This window comes from Penicillium angulare (genome assembly GCF_028827245.1).
Source record: "Penicillium angulare strain IBT 27051 chromosome Unknown utg000004l_segment0_segment0, whole genome shotgun sequence".
Lineage (NCBI taxonomy): Eukaryota > Fungi > Ascomycota > Eurotiomycetes > Eurotiales > Aspergillaceae > Penicillium > Penicillium angulare.
In genome coordinates this window covers 7651181-7663753 of record NW_026623163.1, presented here as the reverse complement: position 1 = coordinate 7663753, position 12573 = coordinate 7651181, and the positions used below count along the sequence as shown (strand labels likewise).

Below are 12573 nucleotides of genomic sequence, written 5' to 3'. Positions count from 1 at the left end.
GGTGATGAGTTCTGCAACTCTCATCCATAACCACAACATGGCGGAGTTAAATACGGAACGACCTCTCTCAGAGGAGGCCTCCTCTCCGGTCGCCGATACGAAAACTACCGATAGGAAACCGAAGGTCTCCAAGATCGATGCCAACGCGGACCCGAAGGCGCCAAAGCGAACCCTCTTCGTTCGATCTTTACCTCTCTCGGCCACTACTGAGAGCTTGGCTGAACACTTCTCCCAATCATACGTGATCAAGCATGCCACTGTTATCACTGACCCGCAGACCAAGAAGTCGAAAGGTTTTGGTTTCGTGACATTCGCCGATCTCGAGGACGCCGAAAGTGCCTTGAAAGAGTTGAACGGATCCGACTTTGGTGGAAAAAAGATTCGAGTCGACTACGCCCAGGCACGTCACCGTGAAATCGACGAAAAACTCGGCAAGAGCATTCCGTCCGCTGCTGCTATCAAGTCGAAGCAAGACCGAGAAGATGAAAGAGCGCAGAACCAGCCTCCGAAATTGATCGTACGAAATCTGCCTTGGAGCATCAAAGAGCCGAGTGACTTGGCCCTCCTTTTCCGTAGTTTCGGAAAGGTCAAGTTTGCGACTCTCCCCAAGCGCGGAACTACACTTGCTGGTTTCGGTTTCGTTGTTATCCGTGGTAAAAAGAACGCTGAGAAGGCCCTTGCGACAGTGAACGGCAAGGAAGTGGATGGTCGAACTTTGGCTGTCGATTGGGCCGTCGAGAAGGAAGAATGGGAAAACACAAAACAGGAAGAGGAGAAGAAGGAGGAGGATGAGGAGGAGAAAGAAGAGGAATCTGGTGATGCCGATGTGAAGAACGATGAGGAAATTTCCGTAGATGCCTCCGGAGACGAAGATTCCTCCAATGAGGATGACGATGAGGATGACCTTGAAGATCTGGAGGACGAAGATGTGGAAATGGGAGATGACGATGAAGAAGAGAAGGAAGACGACCGCAATGCTTCTACCATTTTCCTGCGCAACCTGCCCTTCACTTGTGACGACGAGGCACTCTACGAGCACTTCAAACAATTCGGAAATTTAAGATATGCTCGAATTGTGGTAGACCACGAGACAGAGCGGCCTCGTGGAACTGGATTCGTTTGTTTCTGGAAGGCGGAAGATGCAGCAAACTGTGTACGCGGTGCTCCCCGAACCCACGAGCCCCAGCCCGACCCCAAAGAACGCAAGAACCCAGCAATGAAGCACTCTGTCCTGCAAAACGAAAACTCGGACCCAACTGGACGATACACATTGGACGGACGTGTGTTGCAGGTTGCCCGTGCTGTGAACAAGCGGGAAGCTACACGATTGGAGGAAGAAGGTGTGTCACACCGTCTTGTGCGTGACAAGGATAAGAGACGTCTTTACCTTCTGTCGGAGGGTACCATCTCCAAGGATTCTCCCCTGTACAAGAAATTATCTCCTTCGGAGATCAAGTTGCGCGAGGAGAGCTACAAGCAGCGAGAGGGTTTCATCAAGAAGAACCCTGCACTTCATCTCAGTCTTTGCCGTCTTTCTATCCGTAACATTCCCCGACACATCACATCAAAGGACTTGAAGCAGCTTGCTCGTGAAGCTGTTGTTGGATTCGCTACCGAAGTCAAGAAGGAACTGCGTCAACCCTTGTCCAAGGAGGAGGTTCTTCGATCCGCCGATACCATGAAGGAACTGGAGCAGTTGAGAAAGACAAAGCAAGTTGGTATTGTACGACAAGCCATGATTGTCTACGAAACCCGTGAGGGTACCAAGGTCCCAGAGAAGGGCGGTGGTGGTCGTAGCCGTGGTTACGGTTTCATCGAGTACTATACTCATCGTCATGCTCTTATGGGTCTGCGATGGCTCAACTGTCACCCTATTGAGATTCCTGTCAGCGCTCAAACAGATGGTGAGAAGGACAAGAAGAAGCGATTGGTGGTTGAGTTCGCCATTGAGAACGCTCAGGTCATTAAGCGCCGCCAGGAATTGCAAGAGAAGAAGGAGAAGGAGAAGGAGGAGAAATTGAAGCAAAAGGAAGAGAAGGAGAATGAGGCGAAGGGTGAAAAGAGGAAGCGTCCTGAGTCTGGAGCCAAGGACGACGCTGAGGAGGCAGAGGAGGAGAACAAGCTTGCGAAGCGCAACCGCATTATTGCTAAAAAGCGAGCACAGCGCAAGGGTCGCCGGGGTTAAAGTGTGAAGATGATGTCTTTCTTTCTTTGTTAAATCATGTACAGAGCAGGCAAATGCCCCATATATTATTCCTGTCTTCGATGGCGCACTCTATCTTTTCATGTCTCATTGTTGGATACCAAACATTTTGGAAATAAAAGCATTTTTATGAAATTGACTATTGGTTTAAGATTCCGATCCTCGATACTTCGGGTATATCCCATACAATTGATAACGTGAGGCTATTACAAGTCCTGCTAAGTGGTATCTGTCTCCTTCCAATTCGTAAAGAAATCGTCATAAGCAACTTTTGAAGAAAAATCCCCCCCTTACTCAGAAGTTCGTAGCGCCCTCCACCTTTCCAACGATGTTATACCGCTTACTGAAGAAGGTGAACCATTCATCCAAAACAGTCTTCTCCTTGTCATCCAAGTCATGCCATTCAGGTACACAATCTTCAGCCTTCAGGGAGGATTTAGCGAGAGCGCGCGAGGAATCCTTGCCAACGAAAACTAAAATGTCACAATCATGTCAGTACCGCTACCTCGGCGCACGCAAACAGGATACCCCACATCCGCGCAGGACCCTTTGCGACTGAAGCATTCAGAACCAATACTTACCGCGATATTGACCAGAAGACCCGTAGGCTGCATTACGGGACACATCGAAAACGATCCCCTTGATAGCAACTAAAGTTGGGCGATTGGGATCGGTACCTGTAACGATGTAGCGTGAGTTTCGGAGCGCATGCGGGAAATAGCGAACCTCGGAAGTAGGTGGGGAGCTTTATTACCGTCGCATTTGGCCAATTCCTCTTGAGAGATTGGGTCATCTTTTGGAGGGTCCAGCTCGACTGGAACCTTGGGAGTAAAGCCCTTGGATTGGGCGGCCTCTTCGGTCATTTTGTGGTTGTTGGGGGGTTTGTTAAGATTAAGATGCAAGCCGAGGAATTATAAGGGCCGTGGGGCAAGCGGGGTTCGGGGCATAACCGATTGCTTACGAAGGCGGCACTCTGATTGCACAGATGGCATTAAGATTAAGTCCAACTTAGATTCAGCAAATAAAGCATATGGGACGATTTTTACATAGATTATCTCAAGTTTGATAATGATACTTAATGTCTTTAAGCCGTCATAATGTCAATCTCTACGAAGGTGAGGCTACAATTTATTCATTGGAAGACTCGGATTCAGGTATAGTAGAGCTTTCTCCGTTACATGTGAATATGTAAACTGGTTCAAGTTTTGGTCTTGTCTTAGCTTGACGATAGAAAGCAACCTTGAATTTATAAGAAAGTATTCCTACCTCTGAGAGATGGAAGCAAAAGTCAAATAGACAATGAAATAGAGTCTATAATTTCTTTAATCCTCCATATACGTATCTTGCACGCTAGATAGGCTAGACGAAATCCAACCCAACTATCTCCATTAAAACATTCTTCTCAAAACCTATTCCCACTGCTGCCCCAACTCCAAAATAATTTTGGTTAGGTCCTCGGGGTTGGATAGCTGCGCGCTATGACCACTAGCTATCTCGCGGGTGATCCACTCTACTCCAGTAGCCTGAACCATAGCAACCTGCGCCTCGTAGGGAACAGCATGATCATTAAGCGTATATATATAGGCGACGCGGCCACGGAAAGCATCAGTGTGCCAGCTGGCCTCGGGGCAGGGGCTTGAAAATGAAGTCAAACCCTGACTAAGGGAGCCTTTGGTTACAGCCTCGGCAAGTATAGGCTCCAGGTCGTAGAAGAGATGGGGTGTTGGATCGTCGCATTTAAGAAGATTTTCCTTCTCCTATAGATATCGAAAACGGTGGTTAGTTCGAAGGTTTCATATTCCCAAAGATAAAGGTCATATAAGGGTAATATACATACATCGATGTACATATGAGGAGGTATATGGCCCCCAAATCCATCAATGACACTCAAACCATCTCCGCCTTTAGGCAGAATGGATGCAAGAAAGATTTGCCCTAGAACTGAGGTACTTTTACCCTCAGCGGCTCGGTCAGCCGGACCAAGGCCTCGAGCAGCTGCGCTCGCGGGCATACCACTGTATGAATGACTGATTATAATCACATCGTGATTGCCAACATCCAGCATAGGCAATAGTAGCCTATTACGGACGTAATCAGCATCATCTTGAGCGGTCACGGCTTCTTGAGCACCAATGCTGGGGAGTATGCCGGTAGAAGCTGCGTAGCCAGCCGACTGGATGAGATGGAGAAGGTAGCCATATTGTGCCGGGTTCTGAGAGCCACCGGGCACGAGGACGAAGGCGGGCTTTTTCTTTTCGGTAGAGGCTGACATTATGGCCTTTTGCACGGAATGAAGCGATGAAATAATAATGACAGTGATAGATGGAATGAAGAGGGGATATGGAGAGTTTTTATCTAAGAAGAGGGGAGCCTTGTATGGATATTTCTAACCCCATCTACACCCCTGACAGACATGGGCGTTTTAGCGCCTGTGCCTTTGTATAATGATCTAGTGGAGTTCAAGATTGGGAATGGGTCAGGGCCTCGCACTTCATACTGTACATAGCCTGGTAGGATCCTTAGGTGACGTAGTCCGCTTTTTTATCTGCCTAAAGCACCACACCACTTTTTCAACACTACAACACTACAACACTTCCTGAAATCTTTCGGTACATGATCTCTGATCATACATTCGTGAATATGTCTTCTTCTCAAAGCACTACACAGCCCATCTCCCATGACAGCTATGCTCCTGGACATTCTGGTGCCCGACGAGACTCCACAGATCCCGAAGTGATCCACCACCTCTACTTCGAAGACAACGATAGCTTCTTTCCACCAAGCTGGGTAGGGAAGGAGGGCGAACGACGTCCGTCAACTGACAGTGTAACGAGTCAAGAACCCAAAGCTGAACCCAACACTACAGCGAGCCCCGAGCATGCCGGTTAAGCGTCAATATCAAAGACACCCCGGGGAGAGGAAGGGGCTTTGATTTGTCCGTTATCCGTTGTCCGGTGTATTATCATGACTCGTTCAAAGTTTATCTACGTGCACTGTTGTATTTCTTTAACCGGCTATTTATTCCAATAATGAAACGCTACGCCAACTTGAATGTTTAGTAGATGTCCAGGCAATGCCAACATGCTAGATTGATCTTAAATTATATATACATACATCTCCACCGGTACTTAAAACACCGCTTCCATTATTTCTGCTCTTCCGCAGCCCTAGCAGCCTTAACCGCCTCAAGGCGCTGCTTGTTCCGCTTCCCTAATATCCGCAGAGTATTCTTGCGTTCAATTTCCGCCATATTCTCCCAATTTGAGATCCGCGAGAGCGACCCATCCTTATTAACGACCATCGGTCCCAAATGATCCAACGTAACTGTCGAGCCGCCTTCGGCACTAAGATCCAGCTGGTGTGACTGGTCTGCGGTCTCGCGGGAAGGAAGGTAGAGCTGCTCGGAGGGCTGTTTAGAGGCCTCGTCTTGGGGCTGGGACTCTGTGGAGCCCTGTTTCTCTTTTGAAGGGTCTGATGAGGACATTGTGTGTGCTTGACGAGTTTGGTCGAGGGGTTTGAAGGGAGATGCGCACTGGGGGAAGAGGACACTGTGCAGTCGGGTATTGGCGTTATGAGCTTGGGAGATGTACGAAGCGGTGTTCAGAACGCTGGTGCTTGAGACAGCAGCACGGGCGAAAATTGGGTTGAATGTCAAGTGGAGGAGAGCGGCGCGGTAGACAGGGCGCGAGAGCTGCATGGCGAGGGTAGGAGAATGGGCTGCGATGCGGGAGGTGGAGTTCATGAAATAAAGAAAATCGGGTGGAGCCAGGATGATTCTGGAACGTGCGGATCTACGCGAACGCTTACTATGGGGCATCACCATTTCAACAGCCTTCACAACTATTTATTCAGCTATAAGATTGTGTTTTTTAAAGTCTCGGTTACAAAACACCCAGTAATATCTTGATATGGAATCTAGTAGATCATCTTTGGAACCTACATCAACCAGTATTTTATATATGATGCGCAACAAGCTTAATTTCTATACAGTTCACATGCCAGTATCATATACTGAGTTATGAAATGTTAGCGAAAATTTATCGAAACCACCAATTAACCTGATCGAATTTGTTAGTGACGAGTCTTCGAAGCTATACGCTTCAAACTTACCGAGGCAGTAACACCCTCCCCGACTCCCTTGATACTATGCCACCAGCCCTTGGGTATAAACAATCCGTCGCCAGCTTCCAAATGCGCTTCATAGCGATGACACTCGCCTGTTGAGCCACTAGACGCCGGAGCTCCCCACACCATCTCATCCAACAAGGCTCGCTCTCGACCTTGCATCATCTCTTCACCTCGAAATGCCGCTGCCTCTCGTCCACCACTTTTACCCAGTTCTGCTCGCACAGCGGAAAATAGTGCCTGGCCTTTCGAAGGTTCCAAGAGCCTTACCACCTTTCTTCCTGCCAATTGCACAAACAGATTGGGGTTGGGATCGCGATGGAGCGGTGTATAGGTAGGCGGGTGACCGATCCATACATTTGTATCGTAAACATCTCCCTTTCCGCCTTTGGAAACAATATCCGGTGTTGAAAAGTCTTCCCGTAGAGTTATAGGAAGGTCAACGAGCTGACATTGTGCTAAATAAAGTCGGCTCGATTGAGGAGTAGTTTCTGCAAGGAGCATCCAGTCCAAGAACAGGGTGAGCGGCGCATGGAACTGTCGGAAGGTCAGAGCGTCTGTTGTGTCTGGGGGTGATCCTGCACCGCTGGAACTGGGGACTTGTCTGTCCTTTTCCGTGAGTTCGAGCGGGACAAACGCGTCGGCGGCGTGGGCCTGCAGATATTTCACGTTCAAGCGAGTTGCGACCGTCGGAGAGTTGTCATTCTCGAACCAGTTCTTCAGCGCGGGTAGGTCGCGGAATTGGGATCGCGGGAGTAAGCCGGGCTGTTCGGGATTGAAGCACTGCTTGCGGAAAGTGTCGACTTGGCCATCTTCGAGGGGTTCGAGGGTTCGGTATGGAGAGGTTGTCGACACGGAGAACGGGCGCGCGCTATAGCTCTTGTGGATGGCGTTAAGGGGAATAGGATTGTGAGATTTGTGTATCCACTTGGTGATATGAGCTGGCCATGACTGGAACTTCATTCAGACTCCCGGGAGAAGTAGAGATGAAAAATAATGGGCTTGAAAGTTCAGGGATGACAGAATATGATGTCGCGAGTGGATATCGGATATCGGGTCGCAGGGACCCACTCCCAGGCGCTGGCACGGGCATGTGTGACAGGATTCTCAATCCCTGCAGCTCTCGTCCAATCTATGTGCTTGTCTACGAGCTAAACAGCTATAAAGTATCTGCCATTATTTTAGAGGAACGGCAGTGGATCTAAATCCGCAGGATGTTCGATCCTTCTTTTGCTGACCAAACCTGTTCAATGATGGTGTGTATAGTAAGTTGTACATGGGCCCATAGATTATGCTTTGTGTATTATTCGGGGATAAATTAATTATCGATTGTATCAATATTCACAAGTGGAAACTTTATGAGAACCACGCTATGATCTTGATCGCCCCCTCTTTTTTGCTGAAGACCCCGGGGCCGATCCCTTGGTTATACGACTTTTTACCGAGGTCGCGTACATTTCATAAACTCCACCTTGCAAACCTTGGAAGCATGTTGAGTTATAAAACATGTGGTTCCTTTCCTTCTGTTATTTTTGAGCAGTTCGATCCTGTCATTTCTGTGGTTGTACTGCATGAATCATTTTGGTGTGACCCCTAATCTACAGCGAATGATACCTTAATTCGTCTTATTATATCTCAGGACTTGACGACCTCGGTCTTCGGCGGATTTCACAATCCGTAGAAAGCTCTATAACAGCTACTCATCCAATTAATTTCGTACTCCTTGGCTTTTGGGAACAATGCCTTCCTTCGCGAAGATCCATAGGCGCCATGGCTATGGTAAAGATGCGCATACCTATTATCCAGTGCTCATTGTTGGCGCTGGAGAATCAGGGGTAGCAATGGGCTGCCGTTTGAAAGAGGTCCTTGGTACAGATCAATTTCGAATTTTTGATCGTCAGTCAGGTATTGGGGGAACTTGGTGGATAAACAGATATCCAGGCGCTGCATGCGATATGTAGGTATCTATACTCCCACGTGGCTATTATCACGAATTGAAAGACCATGTTGCAACTGACACGACTATACTCTAGCCCCGCAGTATTGTACTGTTTTTCTTTTGCTCCCAAAGCAGACTGGTCAACTATACATCCACCAGCTCAAGAAATCTCACAATACCTCGCAGATGTCTGTGAGAAGTATGAGATTGTCGACAAGATTCAATTCCACACCGACGTCAAGCAAATCCGGTGGGTGGAAGAAGATGAGGAATGGGAAGTTATTTTATCTCATTTGGTTCCTGGTACTGGGGATCTCGCACAACATGAACGTGATGAGCTTGCTGAAAAGGAGGGCTCTCATCACGTATACATCAAAAACGAGATGGTACGGGCCAAGGTTGTTGTCAGTGGTGTCGGGGGCCTAGTAGAGCCCAGAGTTTGGCCAAATGACATCCCTGGAATTGATGAATTTGAGGGCGAGATCACACATACGGCTCGATGGAACAGCGACATTGATTTCAAGGATAAGAATGTCATTGTCCTTGGCTCGGGCTGCAGTGCAGCACAAGTCGTCCCGGAATTAGCCAAGAAGGAAGCCAACGTTCGCTCTATCACCCAACTTATGCGGACTGCCCCCTGGGTGCAGCCAGATCTTTTAACCCCCGATCAACTTCGCTTCTGGGAGACAAAGATGCCAAAATTGATGCGTAATATTCCTGGTCTAGGCTGGTTTGCTCGCAACTACGTGTTTTGGCGAGCCGAGGGAAACTGGTTCTCCATGTTCACCGACACAGACTACAGCCGAAAATGGCGACCGCGGATCCAGAAGCGATTTCTGGACGGGATGCTCACCTGTGCACCTGAGGAGTATCATGAGATACTTACTCCAAATTACAATCTTGGGTGCAAGCGTCGCATCGTCGAGGGCGTTTGGTACCGGAGTCTTAATGCACCAAATGTGGAGCTTACAACACAACCTTTGACCCGAGTGCATTCCAGGAGTGTTACTTTAGGACCTGGAAGTTATCTTAAATCTAGCAAAGACGATTCGGGTGGCGAGGCTAGGGATCTTCCCGTAGACGTGATTGTCCTCGGCAACGGATTCGAAACCAATAAATGGCTACACCCACTCAAGGTCCTTGGGAGGGAAAACAAGAGTTTACAGGATATCTGGGATGAACGGGGAGGTGCACAAGCATATCTTGGAATTGCAATGGACCACTGTCCCAACTTCTTCATGGTCCATGGTCCCAACACAGCAACAGGCCATTCGAGTGTGATTTTCGCATCGGAGAATGCGGTGAACTATTCCTTGAAGTTCATTAAGAATATCTTAAGTGGAGAGGTCAGCTCGTACGAGATCAAAGAGGACGCCGAAAGAACATGGGCACAGCAAGTGCAGGATCAGCTCCAGAAAACTGTCTTCAAACGTGGAGGTTGTTCAAGTTGGTATATTACCGAAAATGGATGGAACTCATCCACATACCCGTAAGTATAATATTTATCTTCCTTCTACCTATTACTGATACATTGTTTAGTTACTCCCAACTCCATTATTGGTATCGGTGTACTTTCCCGGTGTGGCGGGATTGGTCGGCAAAGCTGACTCGGAGAGGATTGGTGGCAGGGCGAGCTCGCAAGCTGACCCGGCTATCTGTACTTCTGGGGATTTTAGGTGGATTTGCTTGGCTAAGGAGGAGCCCAGAGCGTGTGGCTCAAGTTGTGCAGTTTTTCTTCACAGCCAGAGATAGGGTTTCACTAGTATATACTCTGTGACGTGGGTAGCGCCCACCTGTTCAGTTCCTCTGAACCACCAAAGTCCAAAATCGAGAATGGTAATATTTGAAAGTTTTCGAGTCAGTCTCTCTTCTTCTGAAGAAGACCGAAACTGTCTATCTTAAGCTACGAACCACTAGACTCAGGCTTTCGTCACTACAAATCGATAGGAGCTTTCTTATCATCTTATTAATTTTGATACATTGCCGTACTACAATAAAACATATAGAGCCTAACAACCCAGTTAATTATTGGCTTCACACACGATTATATACCTAGCCAGTCTTGAAAGAAGATATCACGGCTACAGAGGTAGGCGCAGGAGTAGACGAAGGAGAAGGAGAAGGAGAAGGAGAAGGAGAAGGCCAAATTGGGTAAATGATAGAATATGGAATTACGTAGCAAGTACTACATGCACACCTACTAGATAGCGCTTCTCTTATGATCAGTGGCCCTTATATCTCACTTCTAAATATAATCAGAAGAAGAAGAAAATAGGGAAAGCGATAAAGGTATTGTTTAGTTTAAGAAGAGAAAATTATATAAATATTTGAAAATACAAAACTTAAACAGAAGTTTTATAAGAGAAGAAATTTGAAAAAAGAAGATCCAGTAGGGGGTGTTACGAATCAAGCCTTACTATATAAAGCGCGATCAAATACTAGGTCTTTCAATCTAGTTTCTAAGTCTTTTGCCCTAGTTGCAGAGGCTGCTACTTGGAATGATCCCCATTTGACATGTCCTTGACAGGGAAAATCGAACCCCCGGCTGCTATGTGAGAGAGCGATGTTAGTCACTACACCATACCGAACTAGTGTATATAAGTAGTTAACGTGATTTGTGCGTACATAAGCCTCAACTCAAAATTAGCTGCTCAGATCTGAATCTCAATCTATTATAGAGTAGATGTTACGGCATATATGCATGTTGATATTCCAAAGGAATAATCATAATGAAGATTACGAGATTGAAGAAGTTAATGATGAAGAAACTTTCGAAGGAGAAATATACTTCCTAATCAAATAGAAAAACTGGCCATCAGAATATAATCAATGGGTCCTTGAATCGGAAATGTTTGCCGCAAGATTGGCTATTAAAGACTACCGGGAAAAGAAGAAGAAAAATTAAAAACTTTAACTGTATGGATAAAAATAAATCATCGAAGAATACCCATTTACTCTTGAAATCACCCTTGTGATCACATTAATACGTCTAAAGACTTAAAGAGACACACAATGAAATCAATGCGTTTAGCCTCTTCCGTCTGATTGCCCATATCCCCTATGAAAAGAGGAGGCACCCAAGCAGTCTCACACGCATCAATCAACTCGCCAATGAAGGCCTTTTTGGCAACGGACCACGCGACATAACCAGAGTCACAAAGATCTAAATGCTGAGCAAGCTCACGCGAAGCTGCCGGATAACCTGTAGGCGTAGCCTGCCATCCGTGAGAAGAAGAGAGATCTGGCTCGCACGTCGGCGCTCGAGGAACTCGTTGTATCGACCTAAGGCACCCTACCGAAACGTTAGTGAAATGTGGTTGGAAACCTCGTCCTAGAACTGATTACCGCATGTCTTTTGATCGCCCCTGTCAGGTGCCACGCGGTACGGTGGGCTTTCTCCACCTAGTCGAACATATTGGCCAAACGAGCCACAGCTTCACCCACTTCTCTGCGAAAAATATCGTCCTCCCAATTCAACTTATACTCAGAGCCAGAGTGAGGAACATAGAATACATCGCGGACGGTGTTAATGATTTCGTTAAGATCATCGCGATCTCCCTGCATACCATTCGCAACCTGCAACGATTCGTTAGTGAAAGGCTATTGAAGCATATCTCCTAGGGCCACCTACTTGGCAGCATATTGAATTCCCGCCGGCGCAATGTTGACAAGATAGGGCGCCTGCGGCATCCCAAACACAGGTGACCTGGAAAGGCTCTCCCTGTGTAGAATCAAAATCCTTTACGTCCACCCGCAAGCAAGTCATACACCATTCATAGTGTATTAGCTGTATGATTGGCCGGATAATACGAGGCATTTGAAAGAAGGCTAAAGTTGCTGAAACCTTAATGAATTGAAAAAATATGTGCGAGAACAAGAAGAAGGCTGCGCGCATCTTATTTATCAGCAAAAAAAAACACTCCCTGTCAAACATCATCCATCTTGCCTTTGAATGCCTCCTATGGATATCGTTTTCCGGGTGACTCATACTCTTTGTGTGCACCTTTGTTTACACATCTTTCCGTTGTCTTTTACATGCCTATTCGGTATGTGTCTCTTTCATGAGCTGCGGACAGCTCTTTGAAAAGAAGGGGAATAATTGTTACGGCATATATGTATATTGATATTCCAAAGGAATGATCGAAGAACGGACAAATGAATTACCGAGGGTTCCAGTCCTGGATCCCTCAAGTGAGGCACACGAACCGTGGTTGATATAAAATGTATGGATGCTTGGAAGTAGTAGTCTTCCAAGGATTAGTTTCTGTACGGATTTCATCAAGAAGAACTCTATCCAATATCATCA

The 12573-nt window shown here is 47.0% G+C and overlaps 7 protein-coding genes across 7 annotated transcripts; 3 read left to right on the top strand and 4 right to left on the bottom strand.

Annotated features, from left to right (window-relative positions):
• Positions 1-37: 37 nt before the first annotated feature.
• Positions 38-2185, top strand: N7478_006771 (mRNA-binding ribosome biosynthesis protein NOP4; the record flags this gene model as incomplete). Its single annotated transcript, XM_056922985.1, has 1 exon — positions 38-2185. The coding sequence occupies one exon, from the start codon at positions 38-40 to the stop codon at positions 2183-2185; it is 2148 nt and encodes a 715-aa protein (XP_056781022.1).
• Positions 2186-2497: 312 nt separating this feature from the next.
• Positions 2498-3066, bottom strand: N7478_006770 (putative progesterone binding protein; the record flags this gene model as incomplete). The annotated part of the gene is made up of 3 exons (XM_056922984.1): positions 2498-2676; positions 2785-2880; positions 2958-3066. The coding sequence occupies 3 exons, from the start codon at positions 3064-3066 to the stop codon at positions 2498-2500; spliced, it is 384 nt and encodes a 127-aa protein (XP_056781021.1).
• Positions 3067-3612: 546 nt separating this feature from the next.
• Positions 3613-4475, bottom strand: N7478_006769 (uncharacterized protein; the record flags this gene model as incomplete). Its single annotated transcript, XM_056922983.1, has 2 exons — positions 3613-3960; positions 4041-4475. The coding sequence occupies 2 exons, from the start codon at positions 4473-4475 to the stop codon at positions 3613-3615; spliced, it is 783 nt and encodes a 260-aa protein (XP_056781020.1).
• A 368-nt stretch (positions 4476-4843) lies between these two features.
• N7478_006768 (uncharacterized protein) lies at positions 4844-5092 on the top strand (the record flags this gene model as incomplete). The annotated part of the gene is made up of 1 exon (XM_056922982.1): positions 4844-5092. The coding sequence occupies one exon, from the start codon at positions 4844-4846 to the stop codon at positions 5090-5092; it is 249 nt and encodes an 82-aa protein (XP_056781019.1).
• Positions 5093-5348: 256 nt separating this feature from the next.
• N7478_006767 (putative JmjC domain protein) lies at positions 5349-7291 on the bottom strand (the record flags this gene model as incomplete). The annotated part of the gene is made up of 2 exons (XM_056922981.1): positions 5349-6035; positions 6314-7291. The coding sequence occupies 2 exons, from the start codon at positions 7289-7291 to the stop codon at positions 5349-5351; spliced, it is 1665 nt and encodes a 554-aa protein (XP_056781018.1).
• Positions 7292-8067: 776 nt separating this feature from the next.
• Positions 8068-9760, top strand: N7478_006766 (flavin-containing monooxygenase; the record flags this gene model as incomplete). The annotated part of the gene is made up of 2 exons (XM_056922980.1): positions 8068-8224; positions 8403-9760. The coding sequence occupies 2 exons, from the start codon at positions 8068-8070 to the stop codon at positions 9758-9760; spliced, it is 1515 nt and encodes a 504-aa protein (XP_056781017.1).
• Positions 9761-11242: 1482 nt separating this feature from the next.
• On the bottom strand, positions 11243-11908 carry N7478_006765 (uncharacterized protein; the record flags this gene model as incomplete). Its single annotated transcript, XM_056922979.1, has 2 exons — positions 11243-11559; positions 11899-11908. 2 exons carry the CDS (start codon positions 11906-11908, stop codon positions 11243-11245), a joined length of 327 nt encoding a protein of 108 aa, XP_056781016.1.
• Positions 11909-12573: the final 665 nt, after the last annotated feature.